This window comes from Eumetopias jubatus, unplaced genomic scaffold, assembly GCF_037043125.1.
Source record: "Eumetopias jubatus isolate StellerSeaLion01/CBP00866 unplaced genomic scaffold, mEumJub1_p1.0 scaffold_3, whole genome shotgun sequence".
Lineage (NCBI taxonomy): Eukaryota > Metazoa > Chordata > Mammalia > Carnivora > Otariidae > Eumetopias > Eumetopias jubatus.
Window position 1 is genome coordinate 93,115,321 of NW_028274809.1, and position 23,212 is coordinate 93,138,532.

At 36.3% G+C, this 23,212-nt stretch overlaps 1 protein-coding gene across 1 annotated transcript in view; it reads left to right on the forward strand.

The window, feature by feature from the left end:
• The first annotated feature begins 411 nt into the window (after window positions 1-411).
• The window catches only part of DARS1 (aspartyl-tRNA synthetase 1), a 60,681-nt gene continuing 37,880 nt past the window's right edge, over window positions 412-23,212 (forward strand). The window contains exons 1-4 of the mRNA XM_028101281.2: window positions 412-649; window positions 2,585-2,642; window positions 5,886-5,978; window positions 16,448-16,550. Coding sequence (XP_027957082.1) covers window positions 584-649; window positions 2,585-2,642; window positions 5,886-5,978; window positions 16,448-16,550 — 320 coding nt within the window. The 5' untranslated portion in view covers window positions 412-583. The remainder of the gene's footprint in view (window positions 650-2,584; window positions 2,643-5,885; window positions 5,979-16,447; window positions 16,551-23,212) is intronic.

The following is a 23,212-nucleotide window of genomic DNA, read 5'->3' on the forward strand; positions in this document are numbered from 1 at the left end:
GGTACTCAATCCTACCTTAGCCAGCCAACTGCTTTTAACCCAGCACTCCTGTGACCCCAATAGAGAGAGCAGTTTGCGAAGAGGTCTCCCGTAACCGCAGGCAGCTACAATGCCGCTGCGGAGTATGAAGGCGGGAAAGTCCGAGGGAGGAAAAGCCGACGCCTGAGCTTGGGTGAATGTTTTAGGGAACAGTCTGCATTTAAAGCCAGTAGGGGTAAATAAGACTGAAAAGAGAACCGACAAAAGAACGGAGGTGCGGGGCACGCCTACGCCTCAGGCACCCAGGTCCTCAGAGCCAGCCCCGCGAGACTCCGAACGTGTTCCCAGGGATTCCCTCAAACTCCAGGTAAACGCCCGTAGGGGCGGGGCAAGAAGAGACGGCGGCACTGAGGAGCTCGCCTTACACGCTCAGGAATCTCAGTTCTCGCGATCTTTCCGGAGCCGACCCTCCACGGGGAGTCCGAGCGCGTGTGCGGGCTGGAGTGCCGGGAGGGCGGAGACTGTGGCAGAGAGCAGCCCTTTTGCCTGCCCTACGGAAGCCTGCGAGGAAGGGTGGTGACCGCTGCCCCGTCCCATTGTCCCGATGCCCAGCGCCAGCCAAAGCCGCAAGAGTCAGGAGAAGCCGCGGGAGATCATGGATGCGGCGGAAGTGGGTGTCCTCCTTACCCGGGCCTGGGAAGCAGACCCCCTGGGCCGCACCGCTCTGAGGGAGGGAGTAGGGTGAGCGGGGCCCTGCCTCCGGCTCCCTGTTGGCACTTGGCTTGCAGGCCGCGGGCCTGGGGCTGGGATGCCCAGAGCCCTCACTGGGCTTCCAGGGCCCTTGCGCGAGCAACGTGGCCAGACCCACCCCGGATCTCATTTCTCACAGGGGCGCTTGGGAGGCCTAGCGTAACAGAAGCGTGTCCCGGGGGGGGGGGGGTGGACGTGGAGCACCGACTGTCCCGGAAGTAGGAGCGGCGGGGTCACACGCTTCCCTGGGTTAGGCACGTCCCTCCTGTAATCCGCCCCTACTCCTCGCCCCGTAAAATTTTAATGTCCGCTAGTAATCGATTTTTTCCTCAGCTCTCGTGTTCCTAATGTTTTTGCAAGTAATGACGGTATTTAGTAAAACGATGCCGATATGTTTAATGACTACCATGTGACAGCTTCAAAGAACGCTTGCCATTTTTATTTACTTTCTCCTTTCTAGCGACCCAGTGAGGTAGGTAGGGAAGTTTGCAGAGCAAGCATTTGAGGTGATTCAAAATCATGTGGGTAATTCATAATACCCAGTGATCCTTCAGTGCTTTTCAGAAATGAAAGTTTGAAGCCGCCCTACAACTTACTGTGTTGTGGGATAACCGAGCCTCAATCCCTACCCAGCTCCTAACTTTTCACTTGAGGAATTATGAATTTGTGATAAGCTGCATAAGGAATGGGTCATCTTAATAATATTAGATGGAATAAAAGTTGCTGATATATGAACAGTGCTGGTAAGTGACCCTGTATTCACACGCTGTAGTCTTTTTATGCTGGCCTCATGCTGCGTTGTGTGACTGTCTGTTAGGGCTGGGTTATCTTTGTCTTTAGGTGTATTTTTTTTTTAATTTGAAAAAAATTATTCAGTATTCACCTTAACATGTCTCGTTTATTTTGGTATAAACACAAACTCCAATATCTGCCAGATCTAAAGGAGAGGGTTCCAGCAAATAACTAGGGAGTGACAGAAACTAATTGCTTCCTATGTGTCTTAAAGTACCTTGTAAAATCTAAGGAAATTATTTTCGCTTATTCTTGATCTAATTATATAAACTGTGCTCCTTTGCAGATAGCATAGATCTAGATTATAAGGTAGACATTGTGATGGAATTATGTCATTTTATAGCTAGAAGGATCTTAAGATATCATTTTAGAAGTAAAGTGAGATTAAAATAAAAGGCCACTTAGCTATTCTGTAAGTATGTTGTTAATAGTCTGTACCATAGATCTCCTGTTTCCTGCTCCTGACTTTAAAATGTAACAAGAAATTAGATATTGTCTATTTCCAACCCCTTGCAGTCCTGTATGCCAAAGGTAGTTTTAGAAACAGGAAGCTGGTGAATATTTTTACAAAGTTCAGTAGCTTATATCCAACATCTCAGATTTCTAAAAACTGAGGACATCTGGTGCTCAGAAAGCTTACCCAAAAATGTTGGTTCTCTTTGAACATCTCTTCCTGTAATAGGAAGTTAATAAAACTGTGGTACTTCATCCTACTCCCTTCACAGAGGAAATTTATATCCCTGCTTTGAAGTCATTTAATGTTCTTTTTGAAGAAGGTAGTTAAGATGTATTGTATATGTGTGAAAATTTTATCTTTGAGTGCTGTTGTATATGGTATATCCATCCAGGAGAGGTGATCTTCAAAACAAAAGAAACTTTTTCTGTATATAGGTAAATGATACGGCAGATTTCCACACTTTGAAACTACTGGCTCTCTAAATTAATAAAATGGTCCTGAAAGTTAAAATAAATTCACTTTTATATTCTGTTACTTGTATGTATGTGTATACTGGGCTATTTGTGTCTAAATAAAAAATGATAATCCAAAACCATTTTTTTGTAGGATTATGCTAAAGAAAGATATGGAGTATCTTCAATGATACAATCACAAGAAAAACCAGGTTAGTAGCTTTATAATAATAAAGCCTTTTTTTTTTTGTCTTTCTAATTCCAGGAAAGCTCTTCATGAAGTTAAGTAAGTTTGTCATAACTCTGAAAAGGTTAAATGCATAACCCAAGCAGGTGCCATAACCCTGCATAATCATTGTCAGTCTAGGGATACTACTCTAAAAACGGAAGAAAAATACATGAAAGAGTTAACTTTGGTAAATTATATTAAAAAGATAAGGTACAAGATTTAACTAAGATTTAGCTCTAGCCTAGGAGATAAGAATGGTTAATATTAACTGCCTTCATGATATGCAACCTTTTTGCATGTTTTATGAAGCCACCTCCTTTCCTTTTCCCCCTTGACTTTATTATATTTCTTTGAAATTGACTTGTCACATGCTGTTTCACTCAGACCTGTAGGTTTTCTATTTCTATTTATTACTTCCTTTTGTTTGTGTTTTTATATATTTGTATGTGTATATCTTACTCTCAACTATTTGACAATCACTTTTCTTTTGGTAGACACCCCAGATCATTCAAACTTTGGTACAACTGCAGAACTTTAAGTTCTGGCCCATTGGAAGTACTAGGTACTTCTTTCTCTCTCTCTTACTTTCTTTCTCTTTTTCTTTCTCTCTCTCTCTCTCTCTCTCTCTCTCTCTTTCTTTCTTTCCTCTTTTTATGTGCTTCTGATTTAGAAGCCTGCCTATGAATTTTATGCTTTGGAAATAAACCTCCAGGTCAGTTTTATTGTACTTTGGGATTTGATTTATTGCACTGCCACAAAGTCACTTTTACTTCTCAACTTTCTTGGAAAAATGTACAATATAAGACAAATGGTTTGCTAAAAATAAACTACTTCCAAAAGCAAAGATGTTGGAGTAAAATAATTTAGTATAAAATGGAATACAAACAATACAGTATAGAAGATGACATTCCCCTGCCAGGACAAGCAGGAGAGGTGATTTGAGACTGTTTTTCAGTATCTTCCTGAATTGGACTTCCTTGAACTATAACAAAGAAGCTCACTGGAGTTTCAGTCTTGGTTACGTGAGCCCCAATCACCTATTGATATACTGTTCCCATTTGGTTGGCAAAGCCAGACTACTGTCTTCCACTTATAATTTCTTCTCACGGGGTGGGGGGGGATAAACTATGTATGTCACCTGATAACAGTAATATAACAGGAAAATTCTACCTTTGGTTTATCTCTGCTAAAATCCTAATACTTGGTTCAACACGAAGTTTCCTTCGCATGTGCTTCCATTTCTCCAAATTCCTTTGTTCTAATGCTAGTGACTTAAAAGTGTGGAAGAGGCAGTAGATTTTCAAACTGAAATCCTGCTGCCCATGATCATTGTCTCAGCCAGTCATACTGGTGAGAGTGTGACATGTGTCTCAAGTATTTGTGGCTGTGTTGAAGGTTGAGAACCCCTGTGCTAATTAGTTCGAATGCTACACAAAAGAAGAAATGATACTCTTTGTTGTTTGCTCAGTTGGTTAAGCATCTGCTTTGGGCTCAGGTCATGATCTCTAGGTCCTGGGATCAAGTCCCGAACCCCATATCGCATCAGGCTCTCTGCTCAGCTTCTCCCTTTGTGATCGCTCTCACTGTCTCTCAAATGAATAAATAAAATCTTTTTTTAAAAAATACTCTTAAAATTACTCTAATCATGCCACTTATAAGCTCATTCTTTTAGATTTATGTTACTCTGTTTCATTTGGTTTTGAGTTTTGACTGACTAGTTAATAAGTCATTAGCTTTTTCAGTCTTGGCATTTTCAGATTTGTCTTTTAAAAGTTTATGCTGCTTTGTCCGTCTTTTCTAATTCACACTTTCTTTTGCCTGAGTTTACACAGCAGATTTGGAAATTGTCTTAATTTATAAGGTCTGTTGGCAATGTTCTGCAAAATGGCTTAAAAATTCCTCATTCTTTCTCTTTGTTTTTCTGGCAATGAGAACCATGGTGTTCTGTAAATCAGATTCTCTCTAAGCTGCATCTTCTTGCTTCAAGAGACAAGTTACAAATACATTTAGCAAAGTAGGTAAAGTAGATTTATAATTTGATTTCATTATGATATCCTCCCAAAACTATTTTTAGTAATGTAGTAACTAGGTTTTGCTGCATGTGATATTGACAGATTTGGTTATAATTAGGCAGTGTAACTCTTGAGAATAGAGATCTTTTATTACTCTTGATGTTATGATGTCATGTCTATTACTATGTTTTTAATTAATACTTAAATTTTTCTTTGATATTCAAATTATTGCATATAAAATAATAAAATTGTTTCTGGATCACTTCTGGATCATGATTGCCTTATGTCACTATCTTGACATAATAGTTGTTTTGTGACAATTTTCCTATTTGGGGATTTCTGGATAAATATAGTATTTTGTTATTAGCATTGGGGGGCTCACTTACAGCCAACAAGGGAATTTATTGGCTCACATAACTAGAGGAAACAAAGTGTGAGATAGTATACACCATAATTGAATCTAGAGGCTCAAGCAGCATCTACACTTTCTGTCTTCACTTTTTGGCTCCCCTTCCTTTAGATTATTGGCCTTATTCTCTCATCCTGCCATCTCAAGTACTGGGAAAGGTAGTGGCTACAGCCCAGGCCTATACCATCTCAGCTCAGGAACCCCAGGAAAGCAAGCTTCATTCCCATGTCTCTATAGTAAGTCCCACAGAGGACTTTGATTAGTTCATTTTGAAGAACATGCCTTCCCTGGATCATTCTTTGTGTCCTGGTACCATGACTCTCCAGGCCTGGCAGAAAATCCAACCCTGTGTGGTTCACTTATATACTACGGCAGGCAAGGGAAAATACCATGTCCCTTTAGGCAAAGGCAGGTGAAGACAGGCTGTGTTTGGCCCTATAAGTCACTGAAGTATTCAAGAGATTTGCATTTTGAAACTATCTCTTTGAGTCCAATGTAGACTGAATTAGGGGATCAAGGGAATGCCATTTATAAGGCTGTTACTGTAGTTTAGGCAAACTAAATGGTATTTTGGTTTGAGATGGTGGCAATGAAGATGAAAGAATTGGATAGATTTTAGAGTTGTACTTAGTACAATTCATAAAACTTGAAGCAAATTGCATATGGAGAATGACAGAAAAGAAGGTGTTATCAGAGATTGAAAATTACTTAAGATAATACCAAGTACTTATACTAGCTGTTAAACAGAAATAATTATGACTTTGTAAATTCTGAATTACAAAATTGTTTTACTTACTTGCTGCAGATCGAGTTTTGGTTCGGGTTAATGACTTGACAGTACACAAAGCTGATGAAGTTGTTTGGGTGCGTGCAAGGGTTCATACAAGTAGAGCTAAAGGTAAGATTGATTTCATAATTATAGCCCTTTTGGTAAGGACTCTGAATTTTTTGTTTTGCAAATTCCTCACAGACCAAAATAAATCTTTAAAAACAAAACAAAAACATTTATTTTCTTTTTTAAATCACTGTGAAGCATTAATCCATGTTTAATTAATTTTAGTTCTTACAGGACATCCTTAGGGTGCCTGGATGGCTCAGTTGGTTAAACTCCCCAGACTTTTTTTTTTTTTTCCCTGCTAATATTTCTTACGCTTTATATCTGTGCTCAAGAGAAGACTTTTCCTTCCAGAAAGTGGTCACTTTTCTGTTCATAGAATTGCTGCTATTTTTTTCTTTGATCTGTTGAGTTTGTCGGTGTTCAGAATGGTTTGATATCTAGCTGAATTCCTGGGACCAGACAAAATTTAAGTATCTTACTCCTCCGCCATCTTACTCCTCCTAAACTCAAACTCTTGATCTCAGCTAAAGTCTTGGTCTCTGGGTCATGAGTTCAAGCCCCATGTTGGGCTCCGCCATGGGTGTAGAGCCTACTTAAAAACAAAAAATTAATAAAAGACATCCTTAAAAATAATTTGATCTTAAAGACTCAGATTAAATCCAAGACTTTAAGGTACTTTTCTAGCGCCTCTCAAAACTTTAAGGTTGGTTTTTTGGGGGGGTTTTTTTGTTTGTTTCTTTTTGGGTTTGTTGTTGTTGTTTTTGAGCTGGGGGAGAGGGAGAGAGAGAATCCCAAGCAGGCTCCACACTGAGTGCGGAGCCCAAGACAGGGCTCTGTCTCACAACCCTGAGATCATGACCTGAGCCAAAGTAAAAAATGGAACACCTAATCAACTGAGCCACACAGGCACCTCAAAAGTTTAATTTTTTTAAGTGAAGAGTATGTTAGCTTTTCATATGTTAATATTCTTATATTTATAATATTTAATTTAGATAGATAGGTGACAAAGAAATAAGGCTAAATTCAGGTTGTCCAATACAGTGACCACTGGCTACATTTCACTATTTAAATTCAATAATTCAAGTTACGAGCTGTATTTTGAGTGTTTAATAGCCACAATGGCTAGTGGCTCCCAAATATTGCACAAATACAGAATGTTTTTGTCACTGTAGAAAGTTCTGTCAGGCAGTACTAAGAATTAACTAAGCATTAACAAAGAAGAAAGATGAGGGTAACTTAGGCCTGTTCCTTATAGAAAATTGTCTTAGCCTAGTGTTCAAAATTATCTAAAAATATTGACACTTAACATTAGTTTATAATTTTATACTTTTCACACTTCACATTTGATCATCCCTACAAATTTGTGAAGTAGGCAGAACAGGCTTTGTTATTCCACTTTGTAAATGAGGATACTGACGCTTCAAATGATACACCCAAGAACTCCTAGTTATTGGTAGAATATGAACGGAATGTGGTAGTTTTCTAAGTACTTAGTCTCCCCAGCAGAGCTAATTACTTCTGTAATATCTAATACATTCTATGTTACATTTCTTACTTGTTTTGAAATATTTATTATAGAATTAATGTACACCATTTTATACATATATCTCATGTACATATACATATATCTCACTCTCAGAATCACTACAACTAAACATTTGTCTGTTCTTCCAATATACTCCCCCCCCCAAATAGCTGAATACTGTTGGACTTTGAGAAAACTGGTGGAGTTTTAATTTTTTCAAAAATGTTGATTTGCCTTTCTGAAAGTTTGAGCCATTTATTCTACCAAAAGATAATCACATTGTATTGTAATCCTTCATTTAGTTGTCTTTCTCCCATTAGACTGGGAGCTTTTGTATGTTAACTAAACATAGTTATTTAGCAAATTAAAAGATATAATGCATGCTACATGTAGGCCTGAGCCAGGAATATTTCCCTTTGAACCCATCCCCCAAATGGAACAATTTGAGTATCAGTAAGGATAACCGCAGTGAATCGAAACACATCAGATACTTTTAAATCCATAAATTTATAATAATGCTAAGACAGGCAACAAAACCTGGTTGGTCACCAATGAAACAAGCTCATTATTTTGAAAACTGATAAAGAGAAAGTACCGTTTCTGAATGAGTTGAGTATCACTGGCTAACCAAATGGTAGATAGGGGGAAGTTGCTGGAGACGTATTCCACCTAATAAAATGAAAAAAAAGCATGTTAGAACTTCATTTTGCCCCTAGTAAATTACCCAGGCATTCATCACCAGTGACTGCTAATGACACAATAGAGAAACAACCAGAAATATTTTATGTCTATTCATGAAAGAGCTCACCACCACCCAATGCAGTAGTCTTGCCCAGAAAATTGTACCTGAATCTCATGCAGCCTTTAGATCTAACCACCAGCCTATAGGAAAAACATAGGACAAAGGAATATGTTAAGTAACAGTGAGGATGCAATCAGCAAAATTTAGATTATAGGACACTACTGGGCAAAAATGACCTCATCTCTTAGACAAATAAATTGAAAAGGGAGGGATGGACTTAAGATTTGGATCAGAAGTTAAACATATAGTTAAATGAAGGAAGGAAGGACACTTGAGACTTGGAAGTTTGAACACTGGCTGGATGTTTGATGTTAAAAAATACTCTTTTTTTTAAATTGGGATAATTGTACTGTCGTAATGTTATTTTTAAAAAGATCTTACCTCTTAGGGATCCGTACTGAATTATGTATGGATGAAGTAAGGTGGCGGAAATTGGCTTCACAGTAGTACAGGAACAGAGGGATATGAGGATTGGGGTAAAGCTGAAACAAGAATGTCCATGACTTGATAATTACTGAAGTACATGGGGATTGTAGGTAGACATTGGTATCATTTACAAATAATGATCTTCTTGTCCTTTTCTTTCAAATGTTTATCTCATTTTTTGTTTCTCTTTGCAATGATTAGTAGATTCTCCAGTACTACGGGGATTCCCTCAATGAAGAATTTTTCAAACAGCAGAGATTTAAACTCCTGATGAGTTATTTCATGACTTTGGGTGTTCTGCATAAAATGTCATTAGAAAACAATGCCAAAGTTTAAAGACTAGATTAAAAGAAGTTTTCTTCTAGTCCAAATTTTCTGTTATCAGGAATAGATGTTAAATTTTACTAGACCTTTTTTCATCATTTTTTCCCTCAAAATATAATTGTATTGAGTGTATTTATATAGAGGTTCATATACTATTCTCTCTGCTTTTGTGTTTTTTGAAATTTTCCATAAAATAAAAAATTAAAATGTAGTTGATCCTCTTTATTCATGGATTGTGTATTTGCAAATTCTCCTGCTTGCTAAAAGGTAGTTGTAACCCCAAAATCAATACCTACAGCACTTTCACTCTCATTCACAGAAATGCCAGACATATACATGTGGAGAGAGGCAAAAAACTTGAGTCGCCCAATGCACATGTTCCCAGCTGAGGTCAAACAGTGAAGCTCTGCCTTCTCGTATCAGCTCTCTTGAACAAGTGTTCTTTCACAACTTATTTAATGCCACATTCTTCATAGTTTTGTGCTTTGTAAAAGTTGGTGATATGGCTGTTTACAGTGGCCACCAAGCATAGTGCTAAAGTACTTAACAGTGTTCCTAAGTGCAAGAAGGCTTATGCCTTGCTTAGAAAATACATGTGTTAGATAAGCTTCATTCAAGCATGCGTTACAGTGCTGTTGGCCGTTAGTTCAATGTTAATGAATCAACAATATATATTAAAGAGTGTGCCTTCAAACAAACACCTACAAACCAAAGTTATGTATTGATGGACTGGTGAAAATTTTGTGACCAGAGGCTCACGGGAACCTAACCTTGTACTTCCCCTAGGAAAAATGGTTTGATGTTTGCAAATTCATTGTTCATGCTGACTTTATAGAACATAACTACCACAAATAACAAGAATCAACTCTTTGTACTTGTAATGATTTATAGTAGTTGGATTTCTTAATGTTGAACCATTTTTTGGATTCTTGGAATAAACTGAATTTGGCAAAGGTGTGGGTAGTATTCTTTTAGTATAGTACTAGGTTAAGTTTCAGTGTTTTTTTTCCTTGGAATTTTGCATTAATCTGGTTTTTATAATTTTTTATTGGAAAATCTTTTTATTTTGTTTTTAAGTTTGTATATATGTTTGTATCTGTGTTTAAGCTGTAAATTACCTAAATAATACATTAATGTCTTTACATGAATTTTTCTGAGAATACAGAATTGATACTCCCTTTTTTTTTCTCTACACCCTATCCTCTGCCTCAGCCTTTCTGTTAATCCCTAATAATTTGTTCAGTGTCTTTCTAAAAATGTTTTTCTTTAATGCACATATGCACACATACAGGTTTTTATTTGTTTTGTGCGTGTGACTTTTGTCTTATTTTATGTAGATGATATATTTTACATGTTATTTTGCAACTTTTTAAATTTTCAATTAACAGTGTTTCTTGGAGATCTTTCCATGATAACTAGTTATAGATCTACATAAGGCAGTATTTCTCCAAGGTAGATCTCTAGAAGTGAAATTGTTGGGTTGAAGGGCATATGTATGCTTATTTAAAATTTCTTATACCAGATTATCCTCCAAAAAAACTGGTCAGGTAATACTCCCAAAAGTATATGACAGTACCACTTTCTCTATATTGTTACCAATAATGATCATCAATGTTTTTTATTTCTGCCAAAGTAGATTATCTAGGGGTGCCTGGGTGGCTCAGTCAGTTAAGCGTCTGCTTTGGGCTCAGGTCATGATCCCCGGGATCCTGGGGTTGAGCCCCGCAACACGTTCTCTGCTTTGCGGGGAGCCTGCTTCTCCCTCTGCCTGCCGCTCCCCCGCTTGTGCGCACTCTCTTTCTCTCTCTCTCAAATAAATAAAATCTTTAAAAAAAAAAAAAAAGTAGATTACCTAAAGAAAGAAATAGAATCTTATGGTTTCAATTTGCAAAACCCTGATTGCTGCTACTCCTTTCTTCCTTACATAGGAAAAATTGCCAGTAAATATGACTTACTTGGAAGCATTCAGGTGCTTTAACTCCAAAAGTAGTAACACATTAAAATTGGACTTGGGGGAAATAACCCATGCTGGCAATTTCAAGTAGTGCAAAGCTCTAGAAAACCACAAATAAGGAAATGGAAGTGTCAAAATCATAGTGTCAGAAGTATGACAACTAGAATCCTGTTATGTCAAAAAAAAAAAAAAACCAAACCACAACTTTTTATAACAAATATTCTTAAGGGTAGTATTTCATAAATTTTTAAAAATTAAATCAGATTTCTTACTAGATTTATGTATCCTATCCCTAAAATCAAGTGGTTTATACAGGAGCAATGAGAAATTTTGAGCTCTTGGTGATACACTTAAAATTTATTTCTTTAGATTGTGAAAGCTTACGACCTTAAGCCTGTATATTGAAAGAGTAATTGAAATATCTGTGACTCCTTTCAAATTTTATATATACTACATTGAAGTCATTGGCACAAAATACTTCTTCAGTACTGTCCTTTCTGAAAACTTACTTATACTTCCAAAATAGCTAGTTTATTTTGGTTATCAGATAGTTTAGGACCTCAATTTATGTTCATGCAAGAATATTTCAGGGAAAATAACAAATGGAAAGTACTTTAAAACATTTAGGTCATTGCTGTTTTATTCGGTAATGAATTAACATAAATGATGAGGGAAAATGTTAATGTTGGGTATTAGGAAGTTAAGGTACATTATCTAAATAATGAATTCAGGAGCTTGGCAAGCTAAAAGACAGTAGGAAGAGATGAAAACATAAGATTGCCTCACATCTTGGATAACATAATTCTCCCACAAAAGCCCACTTTATTACTGAGCTATCACCGTAATGGAGACGAGGGTGAGCCTTTTTGTCCTGACTACAACCATGTTTGTTCTTCAGCTTAGAAATAAAGAATGCACCAGGTGCTATACAAGGTATCAAACTTTACATTTTCCAAAACAGGACTCTTGTGTAAACTGAAGAAATAAACTGCCTCTTCTAAAAACTTAAGAATCAAAATGCAACACAAATTCTTAACTGTTAGGAACTAAATTTAAGATACCCAGAAGTAGCAAATTTATTCAGCTATTTTGAACATTGACTCTATCTTCCTTTCTATAAACTGTCTCCTAGTTGGCGGGTTCCAAGAAGAAAGATGAGAAATATTTAACAGTTGATTAGTCTTTGTTATAAAATTCCAATACTAACTTACACAGAGAGGACTTTTTGGCTAAAGTGAGAAATTACATATTTGCTTCTTAGAAGAAAAAGTAATATATGGATATAGTAAAAACTAAAATTCTAAAGGTGCAAAAAATATATAAAAGGAAAGGTCGCCTGGGTGGCTCAGTCAGTTAAGCGTCTGCCTTCAGCTCGGGTGATGGTCCTGGGGTCCTGGGATCGAGTCCCACAAATGGGCTCCCTGCTCAGCCTGGAGTCTGCTTCTCCCTGTGCCTCTCTCCCTGCTCATGCTCGCTGTCTCACTTTCTCTCTCTCTTCGCAAAAATAAATTTAAAAATCTTTAAAAAAAAAAAGAAAAGGAAAAATAGTCTCCCAATTCTAGTTTCTCCATGTCATCACAATCTCTTCCCCTCCAAAATTACCACTGTTGTTTCTTGTGTATCCTTCCAGGAAAAATGGATTTACAGGCATGGGTATATTCTTTGTTTTTTAAATTTACATAAAAGGGATGGGGTTAGAGGGAGAGGGAGAAGCAGATTCCCCGCTGAGCAGGGGGCCGGACGCCCCTGGATCGTGACCTGAGCTGCCCCTGGATCATGACCTGAGCCGCCCCAGGATCATGGCCTGAGCCGAAGGCAGACACTTAACCACCTGAGCCACCCAGGTGCCCACATACATTCTAAGAAATACATTTCTTGAAGCAGAGAAAACGATTTTAAGCTTTTAACGCCCATTGCCAAATGATTCTCTGAAAGCATATGCAAGTTTACTTTGCCATCAGCAACTTATGAAGGAACGGTTTTCACTTAATTCTATCAAGCATTAGATAACATTACTTATTTTTAAATTTGAGAGGTAAATTATGTGTCATCATTGTTTGCTTCAACTTGAATTACCTTCATTTCATTTTTTTCCTTATATTTACCTACTCAGGCTTTTTCTTTCAAATGATTTGTTCTAGTTTATTGCCCATTTACCTATTGGAATCTCAGTGTCCTTTACTTATAAATCTTTATGGTCTCTGTATTGAGGATGTTAACTCATATAGGTTATAAGTCATTCAGCAAATAATTTTTCCCAGTATTTCAGTTTTTTTGTATATAGATACTCTGTAACTTTTAAACTTGGAAAGGTCTCCCCTCCTTTTTTGTACAGTTTAATATTCAGTTCCATTTTTTACTCAGTTTTTTACTATTTGTTGTGTTTTTTTAATTTCCTGAATTCTATCTAGAATTAGAATTTCTTTTCTCTAATAGGGTCTATTTTGAGTTTATTTTTCTGTTCCATTGATCTGGATGTTTTTGTGCTGATACATTTTTACTTGTAGGTTTATATAATATCTCATGGTGCTGGTTTTACTACTTCATCCCCTCCCTTCCATCTGTTTCCTTTTTTAAAAAATAAGAGGTTTAATATTTAGAATTACATACAATAAACACATTAAACATTAAAGGAGAACAGTGAACAATTTTCACTCCACCCATTACCACTGATTTCTTGATTTGTTTTCCCTAGCAGTGAGGTCAAATCTTAGGGAGCACATTTGCTTCTATATTTACCCTCCTAGAACTCACCAGATTCTACATATTATTTGTGTTAAATCTTGAAGATGGCCAAGATTTCCTTTCAACCCTTATGTTTCTTCTATACCTACCTCCCTGACTGTATTATTCCCTTAAAAAGTATTTTTTCTAATTAGAAAAATAGTACATGCTTATTGTAGAAAGTTCAGAAAAAAAAAATACGAAGAACAGCATAATTTCCCGTAGTTTCACATCTGTTAGTAGCCACATTGTGGTGTTTTTTTCCTATCCAATCACTTTCACATTTTGCTGTTTTTTTTCCTCTGCACAATATTAATATACTTAGACAAACAAAATTGGGATTATACTTTATATAATTTTATCACCTTCTTCGCATTATAGTCTATCATGATCGTCTATCAAATACTTACTTTGTGTTCCCAGCACCTGGCATGGTTGTTGCACATTATAATCCGAATGTGAAATAGGAATGGTAGTCAATCAAATAAGTAGCCAGTAGCAGTGGTGCCATTAATAATTATTAGCATTAACTAATAACATTAATTCATACTTAACATTAATTGGGTGTGTCACAGCTCTAAATATATTACCTGTATAATCCTCAAGATTGCAGGAGAAAATCCCATGAGTGACATACTATTATTTCCTCCATTTTGCAGATGAAGAACTTAAGCATAAAGTAGTTTCATAATTTTCCCTCAGGCCCTTCCTAGGAAGTGGTAGGATAGGATCCTAGGTCTCTGATTTCGGAGCTTTGCCTCTTTCCCACCCTTACACTGTTCCCCCAGGGCTGACCCAGAGACGTTTTCATGTGCTAACCCTTTTTGTAAGTCCTCTAGAGCTCCTCTCTCTCAGGGTCTTTTGTGCCGCATTGGAGCTCATCGCAGCACGGCTTTGCAGTGCAGCTAGGTCTGTGCTGCCTATCTGCCCTATTAGAGCAGCTAAAATATTCACCAAATCACATTCCCTTCCGTTTCACAAAAACATTCTGTTAAAGGTTTCTCAAACATTCTGTGGTTTCAGTCGTTCCCAGGATAATGTCATTTTGATCCATCTGCAGATTTCTCCACGGTAACAGTCTTCATCCCTTCAGTATCTCAAAATCCCCTTGAATGTGTTTAGTACGTGTAACTTTCTTTTTTAAGATTTTACTTTGTGACTGCATGACAGTCCAAAGGAAAGGGAAAATAAATGTATGTTTGGTGGTTAAAAATATGTAAGTCACGGAGCGCCTGGGTGGCTCAGTCGTTAAGCATCCGCCTTTGGCTCAGGTCATGGTCCCAGGGTCCTGGGATCGAGCCCCGCGTTGGGCTCCCCGCGTCGAGCTCCCCGCGTCGGGCTCCCTGCTCAGCAGGAGGCCTGCTTCTCCCTCTCCCACTCCCCCGCTTGTGTTCCTGCTCTCGCAGTCTCTCTCTCCCTGTCAAATAAATAAAAACTCTTTAAAAAAAAATATGTAAGTCATATATTACTCCGAAGTCCATAGATTATGTGTCTGTTGGCACTTTGCAAGGTTTTTTTTAGACTCATGATTGTGGTCTGATTTGTGTTTCAAAATACTGTATGTTGAAAGTAATGACTGTTAAGTCTGCTTGCATTTTTGCTCTTTTTTTTTGCGAGGACTTTAAAGACTGAAATCTTTTGATGTTTTATAAAACAATCTGATGAGAAAAGTGGTCTTGTAAAGATTTAACTTGTTTTATGAGGAAGTAATTTCCCAAAACTTGATCAGAGACTTAAAAATCTGGTTTGGAGGAAAAGGATGTCACAAGGATAAAGAGTCACTGAATCTATTAGAATAATATTTATAAAAAGGTTAAGAATAGGGATGGCAGTTCCTGATGAAAGGAGGGGAGATTGGGGGGCTCATGAGGCCCAGAATATGTAAAAATAAAACTGGTTATAGAGGATAAAGGGAATGATCTTTATATGCAAAGTAAGTTATTTGGAGGGGCACTTGGGTGGCTCAGTTGGTTAAGCATCTGCCTTTGGCTCAAGCCATGATCCTAGGGACCTGGGATTGAGCCCTGCGTTGGACTCCCTGCTCAGTGGGGAGCCTGCTTTTCCCTCTCCCTCTGCAACTTCCCCAGCGTGTGCTCTCTCGCTCACTCTCTCCCTCTCTCGCAAATAAATAAATAAAATAAAAAAGATTTTTGGAGTGAAGAGGAAAATGCAAAACTCTTATAAAGGATGAAGGATGAGGAATATGATAAAGGAAAACAGAGGAAAATAGAACATGGAAGAAACTAGCCTGTAATTCTAAGTGCTCTTTAAAATGTACTTTGGTGGGAAGTAAAATGGACCACCTGCACAGAATACTTGTGTTCTTGATACTAAGCACTTTATTAGCACTTCTGTGGTTTCATCATTGACGATCGAAGATCCCATAGTGGTTAGCACAGTGCCTTTGCCTGTAGAATACACTTGTTATTGAATGAATGTTGAAAGTGATCTGAAGTTACTTGAAATTTGTTTAATCAATGCAATGACAAAATAATTTTCTGATTTATAATATTTTTTTGAAATTGGTGATTTGCCTATGTTCTCATAACAAACATGTTAAAAGCATTTTTGTTACTCATAGTGGGAACTTGGGTTTCTTTAAAGCTTGTCAACAGTATGAGTATTTGGGCCATGGAAGCCAGATACATGTATGTACGTACCTAATGAGTATAGTAAATTTTAGCTCAATTTTAAAGTAGAGAAACATTTTTCTTCTTTGTAAACCCTGAAGTAGCGTGTCCTTAATACACTTGTGCTCTTTCTGTCTTATTCAGGGAAGCAGTGTTTCTTAGTCCTACGTCAGCAGCAGTTTAATGTCCAGGCACTCGTGGCGGTGGGAGACCATGCAAGCAAGCAGATGGTTAAATTTGCTGCCAAGTAAGTAAGCAATTATATCCTGTTGTCAGAATAAACAATGGTGGGAACCAAGACTCCCAGGGGTTTGGACCATTTTCATACATTAACATCAATGCTTCGTTTGTTTAAAAATGTAGTTATTTAAATTGTCAGTTCAGTATTGCTGAATACATTAAACTTACAAAAGAGAAAATATGGAGCACAGGCTTGAAATTCATTTGGAACTGCTGAAGCAGCACTCTCTACAGACAAGTCACATTTACTTTCAAGTAGAGTAACAAAAAGCCTGGCAGCCTCAACATAGCAAAGCAACTTTATTTTGTTGTGTTTGTTGAGCTTCAGTTCCTACCTCCCCCAGTTTTGAGATTTGCATATTAAGCAACAAGTTTTCTAACTGAAAAATAAAAGCATATAAAATGAGAGTGTAGTTTTGCAAATGATTCCCTTCTAAAGGAGGTAAAACAGATGTCATAACATTTTACAGACATTAAAAGGGTTAAAGAAAAGTAAAAAATCAACCCCCTCCCCCCGCCAAGTCTTGCTGTCTGGCTCAGAGTTCCTGTAGAAATGCATTGTTTTATTAAGTTTGCAAGAGGCAGGATATAGAGATAGTGTAGTGCTTGTGCATGGCTGTAGCTCTAAGGTAATAATAGTTGGTAATGTGGATAGTTTTGTTTGTATGTTTTTCTCAATTTAATTAAAATTTTATTTCCATGATAATGATCAAGGTATCTGATTTGGAAAAATGGATGATCTTTATATTTTAAGTGATAGCGTAATAATTTTTATTTTATAATTTAAGTAATAGGCATAAATGTTTTTTAAAAGAAATTAAATCTAGGATAAATGTTATATTTTTCTATTGATTTTTATCTCTGTTCCTTAGTTGTATACTTTGTATATAGCGTAATAATTTTTATTTTATAATTTAAGTAATAGGCATAAATGTTTTTTAAAAGAAATTAAATCTAGGATAAATGTTATATTTTTCTATTGATTTTTATCTCTGTTCCTTAGTTGTATACTCATTCAAAGATGAGTGAACATAGAAAGAATTATCAATTTTAGAACTAGGAAGGAACTAAAAAAACGATCTAGTTTAACATCCTAATTTATATTTGGGCCCTCCCTGACTCCCTGAGTGTTTAACAGGTAGTGAATGCTCAGTCACTAGTATGGGTTTAGAGATTTATTTATCACATTTGGTTTTATTGTACCACAGCAGTGTCTGTATTCTGGTTTAAAAACTCCAGAGCCACTAATTACATCAGTTCACTGATGAACTCAGTAGTATTTGTATTACTGGTACAGTAGTCCCACCTCACCCTGTCTCCCAGTCCTGCTACCCGGAGACTTCTATCTCTTCTGTCTGTATCTTTTGGTGAGTAGGTTTGCTGTTTTCATCTCATGGTCTATAATTGTGTGTGTTTGTGGGGTACATTGTCAACTAGCCTTTTAAGGTCAGTCCTGTGACGTGGGACATAGATAAGCTTGGTCCCTAGAAATAAACTTACCACTCAGAGCCTTCTATAAATAGAGCCCATGGAAACCATAGATGTATATGGTAAATTATATTTAACGTACTGAAAAATACTGGGAAAAAGTCAATTTCAAATCAGCAAATAACCTTATGGCTTTTGTCTTTTGTGTATTAAATTGGTTCTGAAAACTAATATATGAGGCTGACAGTTTTATATAGAATGTGTGTTTCCATTAAATTGCATTATAACCTTAGTGTTACATTCCTAAAGAAAATAGTCTGAAAATCTTTTGAGGGGCGCCTGGGTGGCTCAGTTGTTGAGTATATGCCTTCAGCTCAGGTCATGATCCCAGGGTCCTGGGATCAAGCCCGCATCGGGCTCCCTGCTCAGCCAGGAGCCTGCTTCTCCCTCTCCTGCTCCCACTGCTTGTGTTCCCTCTCTAGCTGTCTCTCTCTCTGTGTCAAATAAATAAATAAAATCTTTTAAAAAAATAAAATAAAAGTCTTTTGAAATTCCCACTTACTCTTAGTATTTACTAAGAGATATCCTACTGACAAAAGGACAATGAATTCATTTGATGTCTTTAGAAGTAGTCCACAAATAGTTACTTCTTATTGCTTCGGGTCTTCTCAAACTTCTGCAACTTGATTAATAGCAATTGACCATATCAGAGGTCAACCAAAGCTTACTAGCTGGCAGACCTACTTGCAAATGGTCTCCCAAATAGAATTTAGTTCACTAATGTCCTCATAATACATAAATTAAAGAAGGGTCTTCATATAAATGATATAGTGTTATAACGTGAGATTTTTGTCTTAGACGAGGCAAGAATTTAGATAAATTAGTCTGGATTTCATAATCCTGAAGTAGAACTCAAGATCTAGATGTAATTCAGCTTAATTAAATTGTGACTAGGATTTTTTTTTAAGCAAAGAGCCTGTATTTATTTTAGTCTCCTCCCCTCCCCAAAAATGGACTTTGTGTAATTAGTAATGTGTGGGAAAAGGTGGAAAAGTTTCCATAATAGAGCTGTTGCAAATTATAAAGCCTTTGGTTATATACAAGTGAATGAAGCCAATTTTATACAATAGGCTTAACATGTGTTACTTAGGTTAATTTTTTAATTTTTGGCACTACTCATATATTAAGTATCTAGCCTGAGTAATTAAGAGTAAGTGTGTTAATAACTTTGCTACCTTGTGAAAGAGGAAAATTCTCATGACTAAGACTCCGTGGAAAAAAATGATGTTTGTTTTTTTTAACTGAAGTATGGTTGACACACAGTGTTACATTAGTTCAGGTGTACAACATGGTGATTCAGGAACTCTGTGCATTATACTATGCTCACCACCAAGTATAGCTACCATCTGTGACCATACAATGCTATTACAGTACCATTGACTATTCCTTATGCTGTACCTTTCATCTCTGTGACTTACTCATCCCATAACTGGAAGCCTGTATCTCCTACTCCCCTTCACCTTTTTTTTGACCATCCTCCCATTCTCCCTCCCCTTGGCAACTGCCAGTTTGTTCTTTGTATTTATGGGTCTATTTCTGCTTCTTTATTTATTCATTTGTTTTGTTTTTTAGATTCCACATAGAAGTGAAATCATATGGTATTTGTCTTTGTCTAACTTATTTCACTTAGCATAATACCCCTCTAGGTCCGTCCATGTAAAAATGATGAGTTTTTAATTTTTGTGGTTGGTTGATAATTTTCTTAGGAACATGATTTCATGCCCCTGATAGGTCAGTCAGCTTGTCTTTTTTTACATTACTTTAGACTGTACTTCTCAGGTAGTTCTGAAATCCTGATCTTTCTTGGTAATAGTCTAAGGCACATGTCGTTTCTGACAGAAAGCCAGTAGTATGATCTTATAATCAGAGTGCCAATTTTTAAAGAAGAAAATCAAGAACAGAAAAATTTTACTTTGAAAATTACCTGTTCTTTTCATGAATAATAGTAAATCAAGTGAGGTTATAATATGAATTCTAAAGAACTTTCAGAACTTTTTTAGGAAAAAATTGTGTTGGTTTTTTTCTTCATCTTTCAAAATCCTTTTCCTAAAAATTATCTTTACTGGCTAGGCTTTACATAAACTATTTTATTTAAAATGGGTGTTCAGGGGCTCCTGGATGGCTCAGTCGGTTAAGCATCTGCCTTCAGCTCAGGTCATGATCCCAGGGTCCTGGGATCTCCCTCTGCCTGCTGCGCTCCCTGCTTTGTGCTCTCTCTCTCTCTATCTCTCTCTCTCTCACAAATAAAGAAATAAAATCTTTAAAAAATAAAATAAAATGGGTGTTCATTGGCTCCATTGTGAAAACAAAGAATAAGGTAGCTGTCATACATTTATCTTTGAAGTTACTTGCTCTGGCAGTGCTGGCATTTCTGTAAAACAAGAATCTAAGGTGTGAGGTTATTGTTAAATCATAAATAACATTAGAAAGAAGTTACTCTACTTTACATTAAAAAATGAACAATAAGTATTTTTATAACTTGCTGTGGTCAGTTATACTCACATATTATTATTATACCATACTGCAAAACCCTTAAGCTCACATGGACTTTCTGTAGTCTTAAGCATGAAGAATAATTTTCAGATCTGACACTAGAATGAAATTAATCATATAGTTATTTTCTAAAATTTTTTTGAGAGTAAAATCTTCTTTTTGTCTCTCTAAATGAGTTTTCTAAGGCATTTGACTTCTTTTTTTTTTTTTTTTTTGGTTCTCTTTTTAGTGTTGTTTTTTGTAATTTCTGCCATATGTTAGTTGGGTTGGAACAAAATAGTCCAGTCATATATAAACTTAATATTTATACAAGCTCTTCTTGCTCTTCCTTAAGTCTATACTTGCCAGTTTATTTTCAAGTGGTATTTTTATCTAAAATCTTTAATGGCTTCCTATTTCCAACCATGTGCAATATTAATTCTGCCTACTGATGCCCTCACCACAATGTTATTTCCCACTACTTTGCCATATATGTCTTCATACTGGGCAGATTCTCTGTGTCTGCGATGACCTCTCTTCCTCTTATTTTAAAGGTTTTGCTTTTATTCGTTGAATCCTCATTCTTTGTCACTTAGCTTAAGTCCATGTCTTTGATGATCCTCAGTCATTCATTTCTCTTTTCATTTCTTTGGGGTCCATAGATGTATGTTCTTAGGAGGCTGGAAGTTTTTTATGTTTTTTTTTTAATTTAGTGTACGTTTTGATGATTATGTAAGTTATTATGTAAGGGTATTTTTCCATGTCATTTTAAAGGCTTAACTTGTAACAGAAAACTGCTGTGTGAATTCAGTACTTTTCATATAGCATTTACTGTCATATTTACAGCTGTGTTCATGCTAGCTGAAGCCAGACGATATCCATGTTCTGTACTAATGATGATTTCACTGTGGTTTGAATACCAACACATACTGAGAACAAGTTGGATTACAGGTGGTACTTAATAGTTAAGAGGCATCCTGAACTTTTAAAAGCCTGTGCTATTCCAGCAGATTTATTGAATCCTATTTTTGTCTATATAGAGGCAGCAGATCACTAATTATATAATAGTTCCCATGCAAGGAAAAATGTTTCCAGTTCTAGTAGTTATCAGATTAGATACCTATTTGATTCAAATTTCTATTAACAATGCTACATTATTAACTTTCATATGAACAAGATAGTTTTTTATAAAATTATCAACTGATACTTTTTAATTTAAATTATCATTCTTGGATTGCTATTTGCAGTATGTGGGTTAATTATGAGGCCTAATTGTCCTGCATCAACTTCAGACTTAACATTTTATATAATTGTGAGCAGACGTTCTTCACCTTACTGGTAATAAAGTAAAAATACAGAAACAGATTAAATATAGAACTGGATCTGAGACTATAACTTTAATGTCAGCATTTGAGTTTTAGCAAACTTTAATATTGTTATTTGAATTTTGTTATTTTTAATATTTGCTTTCATTTTCCTTTAAAATTCATTTTGATGTAAAGTTAAGGGCTAATATAGGCAGGAAGTACATTAGTGGTTGCTTGGACTAGGGGAAGAATGAGGGGATAAGAGAGTGATAGCTAAAGGGTACAGAATTTCTATTTATGGTGATGAAAATGTTCTAAAATTGTGGTTGCCAAAATTTATAAATATCTGTAAAAAACCACTGAATTTTACACTTTAAATGAGAAATTGTATGGTGTGTGAATGCTATCTCAATAAATTGTCGCAAAAATATAAATTTTTAAATGAAAAAATAAATAAGGTTAAGGGCTATACTCTATGGAAAGCAGTTATGGAGTTTCCTCAAAAAGTTAAAAATAGAATTGTCCTATAATCCAGCAATCACACTACTAGGTATTTAACCAGAGAATACAAAAATACTAATTGAAAGGGATACATGTGCCCCAATATTTATAGCAACATTATCTACAGTAGCCAAATTATGGAAACAGCCTAAGTGTCCATCAATTGATGAATGGATAAAGAAGATGCAGTATATATATGTGTGTATATATATAAAATGTGTATATTGTATATATACATACATACATACACCCACCCAATGGAATATTACTCAGCCATAAAAAAGAATGGAATCTTGCCATTTGCAACAACATGGATGGAGCTAGAGAGTATTTTGCTAATTGAAATAAGTCAGAGAAAGACACATATGATTTCACTCATTTGTGGAATTTAAGAAACAAACAAACAAGCAAAGGGAAGAAAAGAGAGGGGGGCAAACCAAGAAAACAGACTCATACCTATAGAGAACAAACTGATGGTTACCAGAGGGGAGGTGGGTGAGGGAGATGAATGAAATAGGTGATGGGGGATTAAGGAGTACACTTGTGATGAGCACTGGGTGATGTATGGAAATGTTGAATCACTATATTGTACACCTGAAACTAATAGTACACTGTATGCTAACTAACTAGAATTTAAATTAAAACTTAAAAAAATAGAATAAAGTTAAGGGCTATAAGCATATGGGTTCATACTACTTTTATATTTGTAGGTATTTAAGTAACATGATAAAACCAAATAAAGTGGTCCCTGACATTGTTTATACCATGAAAGAGAGCCCAGGTAGTAGTTGGAGAACCAGTGGTCTGTCCCATATTGAGTAGTACTTAATTTTTTACCAAGTTTATTTTGAACTCATTATTGGAGTTTGGTGAAGACAAATGAGTTCACAAAATAAGTCAT